This window comes from Heptranchias perlo, chromosome 5 (assembly GCF_035084215.1).
Source record: "Heptranchias perlo isolate sHepPer1 chromosome 5, sHepPer1.hap1, whole genome shotgun sequence".
NCBI lineage: Eukaryota > Metazoa > Chordata > Chondrichthyes > Hexanchiformes > Hexanchidae > Heptranchias > Heptranchias perlo.
The window spans coordinates 109378669-109397080 of NC_090329.1; the positions used below are offsets into that span (position 1 = coordinate 109378669).

General features: G+C 41.2%; 1 protein-coding gene across 1 annotated transcript in view; it reads left to right on the forward strand.

The window, feature by feature from the left end:
* qrsl1 (glutaminyl-tRNA amidotransferase subunit QRSL1) overlaps positions 1-18412 on the forward strand; it is a 46037-nt gene that overhangs the window by 17080 nt on the left and 10545 nt on the right. Inside the window, exons 5-8 of the mRNA XM_067984966.1 lie at positions 43-213; positions 2681-2856; positions 4899-5011; positions 14741-14933. Coding sequence (XP_067841067.1) covers positions 43-213; positions 2681-2856; positions 4899-5011; positions 14741-14933 — 653 coding nt within the window. The remainder of the gene's footprint in view (positions 1-42; positions 214-2680; positions 2857-4898; positions 5012-14740; positions 14934-18412) is intronic.

Genomic DNA, 18412 nt, shown 5'->3' on the forward strand with positions numbered 1-18412 from the left:
ATTTACCCCATACTGTCACAATAAATCATTTCAATTCCCTAGGTCCGGGAGTATTGATAGCATCTATGGACCAGTGCGAAATCCTTGGGGATATTCCGAACCGTACAGAGAGCGACCTAGTCAGGATCACGACATGGAAGACTCCGATTGGGTGATAGCAGGCGGCAGCTCCGGAGGTAGTGCGGTAGCTGTTGCTTCACTGACGTGTTTTGCGTGAGTATCCCAATACTTTATCTTCCGATTCTGTTTTCTTTTCAGTTTCTTTTCCCCAATCCCCAGCTATATATTTTTAAATACACCTTAATCACTAAATTACAAATTTAAGACTTCCTAAAATGTCTTCAAGAAAATGTAGTAAAACTAGAGTCAAACTTCTAAAAGCTGAGCTAGTAGTTAAACATGTGTCTGTTGGCACTGTGCTTTGGAATCCAGGAGCCTTGCTTAGTACTTCTATTACAGAAAGCAGTGTTGTCACCAGAATTTTAAAAAAATTCATTTGTGAAATATGGATGCCGCTGGCAAGGCCGGCATTTATTGCCCATCCTTAGTTGCCCTGAGAAAGTGGTGGTGGCCCTTCTTCTTGAACTGCTGTAGTCCGTATGGTGAAGGTTCTCCCACAGTTAGGTAGGGAGTTCTTGACCCAGCGACATATATCAGCCAGACCGGGTAAGGACAGCAGGTTTCCTTCCCTAAAGGACAGTATTGAACCAGTTGAATTTTTTACGACAGAATTAGAGTTACTGCCTGCAGTTCTGGCACCCCATTATAGAGGGTATTATAAAGGGCATTAACGTCCCTGACAGCGTACAAAATAGATTCACCAGGTTGATGCCAGGGATGGAAACTCTACTTAGGAGGACAGACTTAAGATTCTGGGATTATTTCTTAAGAACATAAGAAACAGGAACAGGAGTAGGTTATACAGCCCCTCGAGTCTGCTCCGCCATTCAGTAAGATCATGGCTGATCTTCGACCTCAACTCCACTTTCCCGCTCAAGCCCCATATCCCTTGGTTCCCACAAATCTATCGATCTCAGCCTTGAATATACTCAACGACTCAGCATCCACAGCCCTCTGGGGTAGAGAATTCCAAAGATTCACAACCCTCTGAGTGAAGAAATTTTTCCTCATCTCAGTCCTAAATGGCCGACCCCTTATCCTGAGACTATGCCCCCTACTTCTAGACTCTCCAGCCAGCGGAAACAGGCTCTCAGCATCTACCCTGTCAAGCCCTCTCGGAATCTTATATGTTTCAATGAGATCACCTCTCATTCTTCTTGACTCCATAGATGATATATGGTGTGACACTGGAATAGTTAGGACTGTATTTACTAGAGTAGAGAAGATCACGCGGAAATGTAATAAGAGTGTTCAAAATTCTGAAATTGTTTGAGAAGTTAAATAATTAAAGCTTATTACCACTGGTCAGTGAATCAACATAAACCTGGGATCAGTATTATAAGCATAAAGGTGGAGGTCACAAGAAATGTTTTCATGCAAGAAGACTATTAGAATATGGAATATCTTACCATAAGTGGCTATTGAAGCTGATCCAATCACAATGATTAAGAGGAAGTTAGATAACCACTTAAAGAAGAAAAATATTAAAGGGGACAGGAAAATGGCTCTGGTGTGGAGCTAGTAGGACATAGGCATGATGGGCGAAAATGGTTGATATTAATGTGGAAGGTTTGCTTTTCTGGATTAGGCACGGTCTCGTTCTTTGTTTACAGGAAGGAGAAAGCCAATAACTCTGAAGGATGCAAAAAAGTATGAAATGAGGAATGGGCATTTGACTCATCAAATCTGTTCCATGCACAGATCATGCATGGGCTCTGTCCAGTTCACTTAAATCGCCTAAGAAGGGCAACCAACTGCATGTAAACAACCAAGAAAATAAAGCCCTGTCAAGCTTCTATATGAGATTAGATATAATCGAGCAAAACTCAAGAATATTAATCCAATCTTACATCTCTAACCTGTTGCTTTCCACAGGGTCTCATCCATAGACTCAGCAGCACATGAACAATCTTACTCCGGAATTTTGATCCCCCATGCCTTTCCTTATAACTTTCCATACGTAACATGCCTTGGGCATTGTTCATGCCAGTGAGATTTGTGAATGCCCAGATCCACACTGATGTGATTTGCCCCCATAATATCATGCTCTGGGTTTGTGTACTCTGTACTGTTGATAAAGCAGATAGGCTGACTAATCAACCTGAACACCATGCTTGTGCAAATTAGCAGCCAATCCTCCATGTCACTCTGGGATATAGTCATCCAGAACTCCTGAGAGCCTTCTGCAGGCCTTTAAGGAGGCTGTGGTACCAACATCCATGCCGTCGTCATCATTTCTATAAATTTCATCTCGTCTCACTTGCTTACCTTTGAATATATGAATCTTCATCCCTTTTTCTGTCCCCATATTACTCATTTTTCAGAATTTATCCCTTCCCTTGTAAATAATTCTATAAATATCTTCAGTTTTATCATGCTGCAACTTTTATTTTCCATTTGCTACTTTCATGGCAGTTCACCCTTCTTTATTTTGAATTCCTTAATTTCCTGTGTCGGACTTTATATCTGAGTTTATGGTAAGGGGTAATGTCTGCACTAATACAGTTGAAGGAGAGCGTATCGCACACAAAGTACTAATCACACACAACATTTCTCCCAGTTCTTTAGGTTCAGATACAGGAGGTTCAGTACGCAATCCAGCAGCCCACTGTGGCATTGTGGGCTTCAAGAGCTCCTATGGGTTGCTTTCTCGTCATGGTCTCATACCATTGGTCAACTCTATGGATGTTCCTGGCATTATGACCAGGTGTGTAGATGATGCAAGCACGGTACTAGGTATGTTATATTTTAACATTTAAAAAAACTCTATTCAATTTTGTGCTTATTGCACAGGTCCTTTGAAAGGAAGCATGAGAGGACCAAGAGCTATCAATGTTGAGACATATATGTGAAAAATGAATTCACTTCTGGTCATTCAGTTGGCAACAGTTATCTTCAAAAGCTTGTTTGGATTTTTGTGGAAATGTGTATATAATGATTGGGAGATGCACTACTTTACAAAATGATCACTTATAAGGTTAGATATCAAATAATTCATGTATTCTGTGGAGTCTAGTAGTGCAATTGCAGTCACATTTGGCACATTTCAGTTTTATTTTTGTTCATTATTAGTTTTTTCTGGTTTTATTTCTGTAAAAATATTACTCCACTATTCATAAAAACCAAACGAGAGTTACTAACAATTGGTGCTTGCTCTGCTCTTAAATCTATTTTATTTGGCCAAATTATCAGAAGTGAATTTATTTATCCCAGCTTCTACTGAGCCTGAGTTAGACAAATTTCTTGGCCAGAGACTGGCTGAGCTCCCTGCTCTTCTTCAAGTAGAGTTGTGGATCTTTTACAAGAGTAGGCAAATAGGGCCTTGGTTTAACTCCAACAATGCAGCACTCCCTTAGCATTACTTTGATGTACCAGCCTAGATTACAAGCTCAAGGCTGTAGTGGGACTTGAACCCACAACCTTCTGATTCAGATGTGAGAATGCTACCAACTGAGCCAAGCTGACAAGTGGCTGTCCTCTTGGGAGAGGTCAGCGGCCTCTATTTGGGCTTGGGTTGATTCCACAGTGACATGCCTAGAATGGAAGATTGGAGCCAAGCTAACTCTGCACAGGGTAATTGAACATCTGAGCCAGGCAAGTCTGCAGTACTGCAGGGCATTGTTAATGCTTGATCAGCCAGCTTAACTCATTAATGGGACTTAGAGGGATAGTCTTGTCACTGGGCTCTGGGAATCTTCCCACTCAGCCCCAGTCAACCCTTCAAGCTTGAGTCCCAATGGATAGCTTGGTAGCTGGTTAGGCAGTGCTCATCAGGTGCGTGGTTTCACCTTATTAAACTCCATTAGTACCTCTGTGTATACCTGAAGGTCTTCGAGCTTTTGTTGTTGCCAACTTCTGTCTAAACTCTCTGGATTTTGTATGCTCTACCTATGTGGGGGCCTCAGTTTCTTAGTTTGGAGGCTGTCTGCATGTCAGACATCAGACTGACCTAACAAAATTCTCTATACCAGTACAGGCGTGATGGGCCAAATGGCCCCCTTGTTCTGTAATTTCTGTGATTCTATGTAGCTTGTTCTGTTGTGTGTATGATGTGGGGAACTACTGAATACCAGTTGTTCATCACTGTCTCAACCAAGACTAATTCTTGATAATTCCAGTTTCATCCCCATAAGGACATAGCTATTACAGCAGTTTTCTGTTTAATCCATGGATTCCACAACAGATTCAGGCCTGGACTCCAAAAATCTGCATTGCATCTTTTTCTAACAAGAATACCGTCCAACTCCCTACAGCAAGGAACAAAGAGAGAACCTTCACCACACTGACTGCAGTGGTTCAAGAAGGTGGCTCACCACCACCATCTCAAGGGCAATTAGGGATAGGCAATAAATGCTGGCCTTGCCAGCGACGCCCACATCCCATGAATGAATTTTTAAAAAAGAGGGGCCAATTCTTGCTGGGGCCATTTCTCACCTCTTCTTGCAGATAACTCGAGTGGTATTGAGACGGGGCGGGAGCAGGTTGCCTGCTCTCCATTTTGGTGCAAGATGGAAGGAAACCTAAAGGGAAGAAGAGAAAGTAGAAATGGAAGGGTAGTATAAATCAAAAAATAAAGCTCTTGGTAAAAATATAAATATCCAGCACAATCCTCTCTAATGCTATAAATAATCTATCTACTGATCTGACCTTTATGACCCATTTGGCACTTGTGCATCTGTGGGTTACCAGCCCAGCCATTCCTTGAATTGTTCTGTGTGCTGAATGAGTGCTAGTTTTGGACTACGTTTGTACTAATTTTGCTGTTACGTCTGCATTAGGTGTGATTGGTGGGCATGATCCCAAAGACTCCACCACCTTACAAGACCCATTTGAACCCTTTGAATTACCTGCTGAAATAGACATACGAAATCTGTGTGTGGGAATTCCAAAGGTAAGTCCCATAAGTACTTACAAGGTAGATTTTTTAAAATGTTGGTGTAAGGTATCTCTTAGAAATACATGCAAAGAAGATAACTAGTTTCACAATACTTCTTATGCTCAATCATGGTCTTCTAGATCAAAGGAGGACATTGCAGTAGGAAGAAGTACCTTTTTAGCTTTCATTTTTTGTGCTCATTAACTTGAGGGATGTCTGTGTTTTGGAAATGGAACCCAGCACAAGCGCTCAGTGTCAGCGTTAAGCACTCTGAGGTCAAGTATGGCGTAGAGTAAAGTCCCCCACTTCTCTCTGTCTGAGCAAGATTGCCAACTCGTGTCAAATTAGGCAGCAGTTATGTGCTGTGTTGATATTGCCTAAACTCATTCCAGCCAGCAGACAGACAGGAAACTTTCATCCCATCAGTGGGGTCTGGAACTGAACCCAGGTCTCAGAAGGGAAAGGCCAATGTTTAACCCACAGTACCACCCAGGCACATTCCTCATCAAGAAAATTGCTTCCCTTTTAGGTCTCACAGGTAAAGAAATATAAATTATTCTTGCCCGCTAGTTTAAACTAGGTTTTTTCTAGTATCACTTCCATAGCAAGGGGAGCAATGCTTCATATTATGACAAGTCTGGCAATGTACTTGGCTGATATCTACCATATGCTCAGTCACTGGGCGTCGCCAATAAAATAACAAAAATTGGCATTTCTCCATTATTAGAACCCAGCATGGAGCTGTCATAATTTTCTAACCCCATACTAGCCAATTACAGAGCAGTATTGAGTTAGCATGGATTTGTTAAGAGAAGGTCGTGTCTGACTAACTTGATTGAATTTTTTGAGGAGATAACAACGAGGGTAGATGAGGGTAACGCGTTTGATGTAGACTACATGGATTTTAGCTAGGCTTTTGACAAGGTCCCTCATGGCAGACTGGTCGAAAAAGTAAAAGCCCATGGGATCCAAGGGAAAGTGGCTAGTTCGATTCAAAATTGGCTCAGTGGCAGGAAGCAAAGGTCAACGGGTGCTTTTGCGACTAGAAGGCTGTTTCCAGTGGGGTTCTGCAGGGCTCAGTAGTAGGTCCCTTGCTTTTTGTGATTATATATTAATGATTTGGATTTGAATGTAGGGGGCGTGATCAAGAAGTTTGCAGATGATACAAAAATTGGCTGCGTGGTTGAATTGAGGAGGAAAACTGTAGACTGCAGGAAGATCTCAATGGACTGGTCAGGTGGGCAGAAAAGTGGCAAATGGAATTCAATCCAGAGAAGTGTAAGGTGATGCATTTGGGGAGGGCAAACAAGGCAAAGGAATATACAATAAATGGGAGGATACTAAGGGGTGTAGAGGAACAGAGGGACCTTGGAGTGCATGTCCATAGATCCCTTAAAGTAGCAGGACAGGTAGATAAGGTGGTTAAAAATGCATACGGGTTACTTTCCTTTATTAGCCAAGGCATAGAATATAAGAGCAGGGAGGTTATGCTAGAACTATATAAAACACTAGTTAGGCCACAGCTTGAGAACGGCGTACAGTTCTGATCACTTTACAGGAAAGATGTGATTGCACTAGAGAGGGTACAGAGGAGATTTACCAGATGTTGCCAGGGCTGGAGAATTTTAGCTATGAGAAAAGATTGGATAGGCTGGGTTTGTTTTCTTTGGAAAAAAGGAGGCTGAGGGGAGATTTAATTGAGGTGCATAAAATTATGAGGGGCCTAGATAGAGTGGATAGGGAGGACCTATTTCCCTTAGCAGAGGGGTCAGTGACCAGGGGGCATAGATTAGTAATTAGTACATAGGAACAGGAGTAGGCCATTCAGCCCCTCGTGCCTGCTCCGCCATTTGATAAGATCATGGCTGATCTGTGATCTAACTCCATATACCTGCCTTTGGCCCATATCCCTTAATACCTTTGGTTGCCAAAAAGCTATCTATCTCAGATTTAAATTTAGCAATTGAGCTAGCATCAATTGCCGTTTGCGGAAGAGAGTTCCAAACTTCTACAACCCTTTGTGTGTAGAAATGTTTTCTAATCTCGCTCCTGAAAGGTCTGGCTCGAATGTTTAGACTGTGCTCCCTACTCCTAAAATCCCCAACCAGCGGAAATAGTTTCTCTCTATCCACCCTATCCGTTCCCCTTAATATCTTATAAACTTCGATCAGATCACCCCTTAACCTTGGAAATTCTAGAGAATACAACCCCAATTTGTGTAATCTCGCCTCGTAACTTAACCCTTGAAGTCCGGGTATTATTCTAGTAAACCTATGCTGCACTCCCTCCAAGGCCAATATGTCCTTCCAAAGGTGCGGTGCCCAGAACTGCTCACAGTACTCCAGGTACACTCCGCTCAGAATCTTTGAGCTAGAGTGTGAGTTAGAGACACTCCGACATAAGTGGGGAGGAGGAATATCAAGTTAGTTTTCTCCAGTAGAAGGATTAGCGAGGAGCTGAGGAGAAACTTTTTCACCCAGAGGGTGGTGGGGGTCTGTAACTCACTGCCTGAAAGGGTGGTAGAGGCAGAAACCCTCACCTCATTTAAAAAGTACAGGGATGTGCACTTGAAGTGCTGTAACCTACAGAGCTATGGACCAAGTGCTGGAAAGTGGGATTAAGCTGTATAGCTCTTTTCGACCGGCACAGACACAATGGGCAGTATGGCCTCCTTCTGTGCCGTAACTTCCTATAATTCTAATAAATAAATAAATAAAAACTAGAACTGGCAGTTGGGACTGTAATATGTGGGAGTTTGTGGACAGCGAGACTGTCCCGGATTGCCACATCTGTAGTAAATGTCTCTGGCTTGAGACACTCCGCTCAGAATCTTTGAGCTGGAGTGTGAGTTAGAGACACTCCGACATAAGTGGGGGCGGGGGGGAGGAATATCAAGTTAGTTTTCTCCAGCGTACATTCACACCTCAGAGGAAAGCACAGGTGCAGGAAGGGTAGAGAGTAACTGTTAGTTAGCAGGGTAGTTGGAATCTAGGAGAGGTAAAGAAGGAGGTCCCTTAGCCACTGGTCCTATCCAACAGGTACGAGGTACTTAATACCTGTGAGGATAAGGATGAAGGCTGCAGCAAGGTTGCCCAGAATGCTAACCATGGCACCGTGGAGCATGAGGCAGTCCAAGGCAGGGAGGATCAGAATAGAAAGGTTGTAGTCATAGGGGATTCTATATTCAGGGATAGATAGCGTCCTCTGCAGTCGCGACCGAGAGTCCAGGAGGGTGTGTTGCCTACCTGGTGCCCCAATATGTCCTTTACCTTTGCAACTGGAGAGGAACTTAGAAAGTTATCGTGGTCCATGTCGGCACCAATGACATAAGGAAGAACAAGAAGGAGGTCCTGCTAAGGGAATATCAAGCTATGAATGAAATTGAAAAGCAGGACCTCCACGGGTGGTAATCTCAGGATTACTACCCGAGCCATGTGCTAATTGGCACAGGGATAGGCAGACCAGAAAGGTGAATGCGTGACTGAAAGAGTGGTGTGGGAAGGAGGGGTTCCATTTCATGGGGCACTGGCACCAGTGCTGAGACGGACTCCACCTGAACCGGAATGGGACCAGAATCCTAGCGGAAAGGATAAACAGGGCGATGGATAAGACTTTAAACTATCAAGATGGGGGAGGGATCTGGTAGCAATAACAAAAACCTAAAGATAAAAGAAACAGGAGATGAGTGTGAAGGTCAGACCAGGGTAAGGAATAAAGATATCAAAAATGGTCAAGGAACAAATACAGTTATAAAACAGAAGTATAAAAGGACTGATGAAAATAAAGTAAAAGGAACAATTATTAAAGAGGAATTAAACTGCCTGTACAGCAATGTACACAGTGTCCAAAATAAAACAGGGGAATTGGAGGCAATAATCCGTAGCGAGGAACCAGAAGCAATAGGAATAACTGAAACATGGCTATATAAAGAACTAAATATTGCAGGTGATAACCTAATCAGAAAGGATAGGGAAGGAAGAAGGGGGCTGGAGTAGCTGTACTAATTAGAGATAACGTAATGGACATAAGGGACATAACCAACAGAAGGATAGAAACAGAATCCATATGGATTGAAATAAAAGATAAGGGATCGATCACGCTAATAGGGCTATGCTACAGACCACCTAACAGTGGAAAGGAGGTGGAGGAAGAATATGTAAGCAAATATGCAAAATGAGTAAAGGACATAGATTAATAATCATGGCCGATTTTAACTACCCCCAGATAAACTGGCAAGAAGAAGTAGTTAAAGGGGTACAAGGCATGGAGTTTTTAACAATGTGTGCAGGACTCCTTTCTTACCCAGTATGTGGAAAGTCCAATGAGAGGGGAAGCACTGCTGGATCTAGTAATGGGAAATGAACCAGAACAGATAAGAAAAGTAAGCGTAGGGGAACCCATCTAGGCAATAACGATCACAACATAATAAGATTTAAGATAAAGATTGAGGAAGACATAAGTATGACAAAGACCAAAATAATAAATTGGAAAAAAGCTGATTTTAAGGGGATGAGAATAGAACTAGGGAAAATAAACTGGAAAAGTTTATTGACAAACAAAGAAATAGAATAGCAGTGGGAAACATTTAAAACGGTGATCAGTAAAGTCGAGGAGAAATATATCCCACTAAAAAGCAAGAACAAACTAGCCAGTAATGACACACAATGGATGAATAAAGAAATAAGGGAAAAACTGAAACTAAAGAATGAGACATACACTAAGTACATAGACAACAAAGGAAAGGATAGCAAAAGGGAATACAAAAAGGCTAGGAAAGAAGTAAATAAAATCAGGATAGGGATAGGACCACTAAGGGATACACACGATAAACTTACAGGTAATGACAGAAATGTTAAATAATTACTTTGCCTCAGTATTTACCTGGAGACTAACATGGTGGGCATGACATTAGAAGAAGAGATCAAAAAAGATATAAAGACATTTAAGATAGAAAAGGGGGAGATAATTGATAAACTAATCACACTTAGCGAGGATAAAACCCCTGGTCCGAATCGATTGCATCCTTGCATATTAAAAGAAGTTAGTGAAGAGATATCAGAGGCACAATTACATATATAAAAAAATTCATTAGAAAAGGGAATAGTGCCAGAAGACTGGCGGACAGCTAATGTTATTCCTATATTTAAAAGGGGAGATAGAACAAGTCCAGGAACTATAGACCAATTAATTAGCTTAACATCGGTGGTAGGAAAGATACTGGAATCCTTACTCAAAGATGTAATAGAAAACCATCTAGAGAACGAAAACATAATAAAGAATAGTCACCATGGATTTCAAAAGGGAAGGTCATACATGACCAACTTTATTGAATTCTTTGAAGAAGTAACAGAAAAGGTAGGCAAGGGTAATGTAGTAGATGTAATATATCTGGATTTTCAAAATGCCTTCATGACTAAGGTCAGAGCATATGGAGTCAGGGGACAAGTAGCAGAATGGATAGCAAGCTGGCTACAAAACAGAAACCAGAGATGGGGTTAAAGGTAGTTACTCATACTGGCAAAAGGTGGGAAGTGGTGTTCTACAAGGATCAGTGCTGGGACCACTGTTGTTCACCATTTACATTAACGATTTGGACTCGGGAATCGGAAGTACAATTTCAAAATTTGAGGACGGCACAATATTGGGGTTATAGTTAATACTGAGGAGGACTGTGACAAAATACAGGAAAACATTAATAAACTTGCAGAATGGGCGTGTAATTGGCAAATAAATTTCAATATAGATAAGTGTGAGGTACATTTTTGTAGGAAGAATAAGGAGGCCACATTCTCCTTGGAAAATAAGAGTCTAAATGGGGTAGAGGAGCAGAAGGATCTGGAGTTGCAGATACACAAATTACTAAAAGTAGCGACGAAGGTTAATAAGACCATTTAAAAAAAAGCAAACCAAGCACTGGGGTTCACTTCTAGAGGGGTAGAATTGAAAAGTAGGGAAGTTATGTTAAATTTGTATAGAACCTTGGTTAGACCACACAAGGAGTACTGTGAACAGTTCTGGTCTCCATATTATGAAAAGGATATAAAGGCACTGGAGAAGGTGCACAAAAGATTTACTAGGATGATACCAGTACTGAGAGGTTATACCTATCAGGAAAGGTTGAACAGGCTGGGACTCTTTTCTCTAGAAAAGAGAAGACTGAGGGCTGACCTGATAGAGATCTTTAAAATTATGAAAGGGTTTGATAGGATAGACGTAGAGAAAATGTTTCCACTTGGCTGGGGAGACCAGAACTCGGGGCCATAAATATAAGATAGTCACTAATAAATCCAATAGGGAATTCAGGAGAAACTTCTTGATCCAAAGAGTGCTTAAAATGTGGAACTCGCTGCCACAAAGAGTAGTTGAGGTGGCTGGCGTAGACGCATTTAAGGGGAAGCTTGATAAATACATGAGGGAGAAAGGAATAGAAGGATATGCTAATAGAGTTAGATGAAGTAGGGAGGGAGGAAGCTCATGTGAAGCATTAACACCGGCATGGACTTGTTGGGCTGAACGGCCTGTTTCTGTGCTGTACATTCTATGTAATTTATCTCTGCTGAGGTGGGAGTGCTCCAGTTGGCCTCAAAGCCACTTGGTTAGGGAAGGAAAAAAATCATCCAGGAGTCCCTCTCTTGATCACTTTCCAGTAAACACAGCTACATAGGCATCCACTGAGGACAGGATTGGACTTGGTTGTATTGTAAATGAAAATAAGGAATTGGACATGTTAAATAATTACTTTGTGTTAGTATTTACAGTAGAGGAAGAGGATAGCATGCCAGACACCCCAAGGAAACTAATTTTGAATCAGGGACAGGGACTCGCCATGATTAACGTAAGCAAATTAACAGTAATAAAGAAAATAATAGCACTAAAGAGTGACAAATCCCCGGCTCCAGGTGGTTTCGATCCCAGGGTTTTAAAGGACGTAGGTGAGAACATTGCAGAAGCCCTAACTATAACTTTCCAAAGTTCTCTTGATTCAAGATTCCTTTAGATTGGAAAATTGCACGTGACTCCGCTATTTGAGAAAGGTGAGAGAGGGGAAACCAGGGAATTATAGACCAGTTAGCTTAACATCTGTGGTCGGGAAATTACTAGTCTATAATTAAGGATAGGGTGACTGAACACCTTGAAAATTTTCAGCTGATCAGAGAGAGCCAGCATGGATTTGTAAAGGATAGGTTATGCCTGATTAACCTGATTGAATTTTTTGAAGGGGTGACTAAAGTAGTGGACAGGGGAATGCCTATGGATGTTATTTATATGGACTTCCAAAAGGCATTCGAGAAAGTCCCTCTTAAGAGACTGTTAGCTAAAGCTGAATCTTATAGAATTGAGGGCAAATTATTGACCTGGTTAGGAAATTGGCTGAGTGGCAGGAGACAAAGAGTAGGGACAATGGGCAGATACTCAAATTGGCAGGATGTGACTAGTGGTGTCCCTCAGGGATCTGAGTTGGGGCCAACTATTCACTATTTATTAACGACTTAGATGACTGGATAGAGAGCCACATATCCAAGTTTGCCGACACAAAGATAGGCAGCATTGTATGCAGTGTAGATGGAAGCATAAAATTACAGAGAGACATTAATAAATGGACAAAACTGTGGCAAATTGATTTCAATGTGGGCAAATGTGAGATCATCTACTTTGGAACTAAAAAGGATAGATCAGAGTACTTTCTAAATGGTGAAAAGCTCGAAATAGTGTAGGTCCAAAGAGACTTAGGGGTCCGTGCACATAGATCATTAAAATATCATGGACGGGAGCAGAAAATAATCAAAAAGGCTAATGGAATTCTGGCCTTTATATCTAGAGGACTAGAATACAAGGGGTAGAAGTTACGCTGCAGCTATACAAAACCCTGGTTAGACCACACCTGGAGTACTGTGTTCAGTTCTGGGCACCGCACCTTAGAAAGGACATATTGGCCTTGGAGGGAGTGCAGCGTAGATTTACTAGAATGATATCTGAACTCCAAGGGTTAAATTACGAGGAGAGATTACACAAGCTAGGGTTGTATTCTCTGGAATTTGGAAGATTAAGGGGTGATTTGATCGAAGTTTTCAAGATATTAAGGGGAACTGATAGTGTAAATAGAGAGAAACTATTTCCGCTGGTTGGGGAGTCTAGGACTAGGGGACATAGCCTAAAAATTAGAGCCAGGACTTTCAGGAGTGAAGTTAGGAAACACTTCTACACGCAAAGAATGGTAGAAGTTTGGAACTCTCTTCCGCAAACGGCAGTTGATACTAGCTCAATTGTTAATTTTAAATCTGAGATTGATAGATTTTTGTTAACCAAAGGTATTAAGGGATATGGGGGTAAGGTGGGTATATGGAGTTAGGTCACAGATCAGCCATTATCTCACTAAATGGCGGAACAGGCTCTAGGGGCTAAATGGCCTACTCCTGTTCCCATGTTGTAATGATAGCCCCCCATTATCGAACATCCTGCCAACACTTACTGTATCAGTTCATGGGAAGAATGGCCACTTTTGGAGGGTGACTGGCACCTGTGAAAATGTTCATCAACATCTTGTTAACGAGATCCCTGCTGTTAACAGGTTTTAGGGTTTATTAATATTTGTCAACAAATCCCCCTCTGAACTCATTGAAAGAAAATAGATGCCTGAGATTTTTTTTCCATATTATTATGAACTTTACTGAGTAAGCAGTAGAATTAGATTTTTTTAGTGTAATGGTATGAAACTTCCTTGACACAAAATATGATGCGCTTGCAACTTACACTGCATTGTATTGGGAATGAATGGCAATATCTTTGTTCACCATTGTTTCTGGTTATATTGAAATCAATCTTTTAATTCTGGAGTTGGAAAGGTTTTTTAATACAATTTATAGGTAGATATATTGACTGCATTTTGTTTCTTGGCTTTGCCAAGTTGTCCACTGTATTCAATAGCTGAGATGGTTTTATTACCTCTGCTTTCTGTCAGTTGCACGCTCTACTGATTAACATTAGGATCACACTACCAAAGTGCTATATTACTCGATGTTGGGGTGCGTGAGTAAGGGTTACTGGATGCTGAAAGGGTGTGTAATGTTTTGTTGAGGTTGGGTGGGTGTGTACTGTTGTACTAGTGGGTATGTAACACACTGTTGGGTTGGGTGATTCTATACCACTGTGCCGGTGGGTATGTAATGCTGTGTTAGGGAATGATAGGTCTATACCACTGTACTGGTGGATATGTAAGCTGTGTTAGGGAATGATGGGTGTATACCACTGTGTGCTGGTGGGTATGTAATGCTGTACTAGGGAAGGATAGGTCTATACCACTGTGCCGTTGGATATATAATTCTTTGTTAGGGTTGGGTGAATGTGTACTGCTGCACTGGTGGCCATGTGATGCTGTGTTAGGGATGGGTGGATCTATACCTCAGATCAGAGGAGAAATTGGAAGGACTGGCACCAGGAGTTGTTCTCACATAATAAGAGAGAATGGAAAAGAGACTTCCCCCAAAAAAGCTTTCAAATGGCTTTTACGATATAGACATAGGGACAACATCCTTGCCTTTAAACCCTCTCTGGTATATCCATCTGGAACCTATTCTCATTAAACCTTAAAAACAAATTCTCCTAACATTTAGTTCTTTATGATCAAGGATATTGAATGTAAATTTGTCACAAAACCGTAGTCCATTACCTCTTAATATGAAACGGGAGATCAGATATTTCATTTTTCCTGCATTTAACCAACAGCCTTCTCTCTTGTTTTGAAAGGAATATCATGCCCCTGGACTATCCAGTGAAATAGTGGCAAACTGGACAAAAGCTGCTGACCTACTTGAAAATGCAGGTGCCAGAGTCGTTGAAGTCTCCCTACCTCACACCAAGTACTCAATTGTGTGCTATCATGTCCTCTGTACAACAGAAGTAGCATCAAATATGGCACGCTTCGACGGACTAGAATACGGTATGGAGCCACAATGTGGATAAAGACAAATTCACTCAAAGGGTAACCTCTGTTAAGCAATAACCGAAGTGTACATGAGCTGAATTAAGAATTACTTTCTAAAGGATAGATCTATCATAACACCACTGTGATCTTCAGATGTATTTAAAATGGCTTAAAAATTATTCAGGATAGTTCAGCTGCTTTTAATGGAAAATTGAGGATATCCATTGAGTTTGAGCCACTTAACAACTCGCAGAACCATGGTATGAACTAAATCAAGTCCAGTTGAGTGGGCTGGCACAATGGAGATGCAAGACACTGTGATTCATACCTGTGCCTACCAAACTCATCCATCCCATTGGTAGAAACCAACTGTTCTTCTGTCAGTTCAGTGAATCTGGATGGGGTGATTTGAGTATTCAATTTTATCCTCTAAAGATTGATTTCATAGTTAGAACCAGAGTTATTGGAAAATGCTAGAAATATTTAGCAAAATACTGAAAAATAAAGAAGTAAAAGAAGCTATCTTCAAGATACGATGGAACAACAGAAATGGACTCCATAATGTTCAGAGGTAGAAATCACTGTGAAGTGTTTCCATATCTTAAACAATGGAAAGGATTTGTATTCTTTGATAGTATAAACGTCTTTCACAACTCGGTGTGTAATTTGTCTTGTAAAAGGTTATATCTATAAATGATTATCATTAGGACAAGGTGGCTTTCCACTAATTTACATCAATTTTGTTGCTGTGAAATATTTTCCTCCTTCAAATTTCTCCCTTTCTTTCCATACTGTCAGATACTTACTGGTAACTTGCCTTTTTGAGCCCTGGCGACGACTGCAAGCTATTTACTATGGGCGTCATCAGAGTAAAACCCGATTCGGTCCTTGCGTGTTATCTGCATAGGGCTGTTTCCAGCAGGAGTCACTGGCTAGTGATAAGGAGCAGGAAACATTACCAATTTTTACCTTCCAAACCACAAGTGATGAGGCCAATTGTAATGCCCCTACTGCCGCCTTAGAAAGATCGGCTAAATCAGCACAGACTGAGCATCAAAACCTGAGACCTTCCTGGCCTGTATGGCTCACCTACTGACTGGATAAACTCGGAGGAACCAGGGTAACATCATAATTGATTCAACCTGAGCCACTGGAGGATACAAAAACAGCTCGTTGTAAGAAAATGTTAGCAAAATGCTGAAAAATAAGAAATCAAAAGCCGTCAAGGTGTGATGAAATAACAAAAATACACTTTGTGTGTGCTTCCTCACTAAACTGAGAATAGACTAAGAGACTGATGGACTCAGCCTTCAGTCTGTCCTTCTGTTTTCAGCTGTGTGCATTTTTGGCTTAATTAGTACAGAGATCATGGAGTTACGTGGAGAGACTAGAAAAGCTGGGATTGTTCTCCTTAGAGCAGAGAAGGTTTGGTAGAGGTGTTCAAAATCATGAAGGGTTTTGATAAGAATAAATAAGGAGAAACTGTTTCCAATGGCTGAAGGGTCGGTAACCAGAGGACCCCTTATCCTGAGACTATGACCTCTGGCTCTAGACTCTCCAGAAGCGGAAACAGCCTCTCAGCACCTACCCTGTCAAGCCCTCTCAGAATCTTTTATGTTTTAATGAGATCACCTTCTAATGTAGGTCTCTCTATCTTTCTATATGGGCAATTAATAAATTCTTCTAAACTCCAGAGAATATAGGCCCATTCTACCCAATCGTTCCTCATAGATCAATCCCCTCATCCCAGGAATCAATCTAGTGAGCCTTCATTGCACCCCCTCTAAGGCAAGAATATCCTTCCTTAGGTAAGGAGACCAAAACTGTACATTATGAATTATGTTCATTAGTAACTAAGAATTGTGCCTCACTGTCTTATTATTTTTTCCTCATGCATACAGATTACTGTAATTCATTGATTGTAAAGCACTTTAGAACATTCTGAGGATGTGAAAGGTGCTTTAAAAATGCAAGTTCTTTACTAAATCCTGTTACAGTTTTGTAGACCATCTTGTAATTTTTCATATTCTGACATTGGAAGACATTCGATTAGCTCTAAATAAGACTGAGATAATGTAAGAATACTGGGTTTCCCTATCCCAACAAACATATGCCAAGGAACCAGACCAACCCTTAACACCCTCGCTTAGCTCCTCAGTGAGGAACCGTCTGGGGTTTTACCGCCCAGTTTAGGTCTAGAAGTGAATGATGCCTGAGTCGCCTTGCTGAACTGCCTTAGATTAATATTCAGATTGAGTTTAAGGATATCTTCCCAGCCCTTGGTTAGGATACCCACAAGCTACTGAGTGAATGAATTAACCCTTTCTTGTCAAATCATCAAAGGAGCAGTCAGACAACAAGATATGCACGAACAAGTCTTTATTGACTAAAAGATCACAACTTAAAGTCAGCCGTGGCTCAGTTGGTAGCACTCTTGCCTCTGACTCAGAAGGTTGTGGTTTCAAGTCCCACTCCAGAGATTTGAACACAAAATCTAGGCTGAGGGATGTGTCCTCTTTGGGATGAGACATTAAACCGAGGTCCCATCTATCCTCTCAGACGGACATAAAAAATCCCACGGCATTATTTCGAAGAAGAGCTGGGGAGTTCTCCCCGACGTCCTGACCAATATTTTCTCTCAACCAACATCACTAAAACAGATTACCTAGTCATTATCACGTTGCTGTTTGTGGGACCTTGCTGTGCGCAAATTGGCTGCCGCGTTTCCTACATTACAACAGTGACTGCACTTCAGGAGTGCTTCATTGGTTGTGAAGCACTTTAGGACATCCTGAGGTTATGAAAGGCGCTATATAAATGTAGGTCTCTGTCTTTCTATATGGGCAATTAATAAATTCAAATAGATGTATTCGGAGGTACCTAGCAATTCAAATAGGAACAATTAATGGACAGAGTTACTTAACAAAATAAGCAACAGAGATTTCACCAACAATTTAGTGTATCACTGTAAATCAGCACTAACAGACAATGAGCATTAATTATAGCAGCAATCAGAGTCTGAGATTATTACAATTGGTGAGATTATTTTAGGGTTAATCGTAGAATGGTTACAGCACAGAAGGAAGCCATTCAGCCCATAGAGCCAGTGCCAGCTCTTTGTAAGAGCAATCCAGTTAGTCCCATTCCCCCGCTCTTTCCTTGTAGCCCTACAGATTTTTTTCCCTTCAAGTATTTATCCAATTCCCTCTTGAAAGCCACAATTGAATCTGCTTCCACCACCCTTTCAGGCAGCACATTCCAGATCATAACTATTCGATGCGTAAAAAAGTTTTTACTCCTGTCGCCTTTAATTCTTTTGCCAATCACCTTAAATCTGTATCTTCTAGATCGCAACCCTTCCGCCAATGGTTTATCTTTATTTATTTTATCTAAACCCTTCATAATTTTGAACACTTCTAACAAATCTCCTCTGAACCTTCTCTGCTCTAAGGAGAACAGCCCCAGCTTCTCCCGTCTATCCACATAACTGAAGT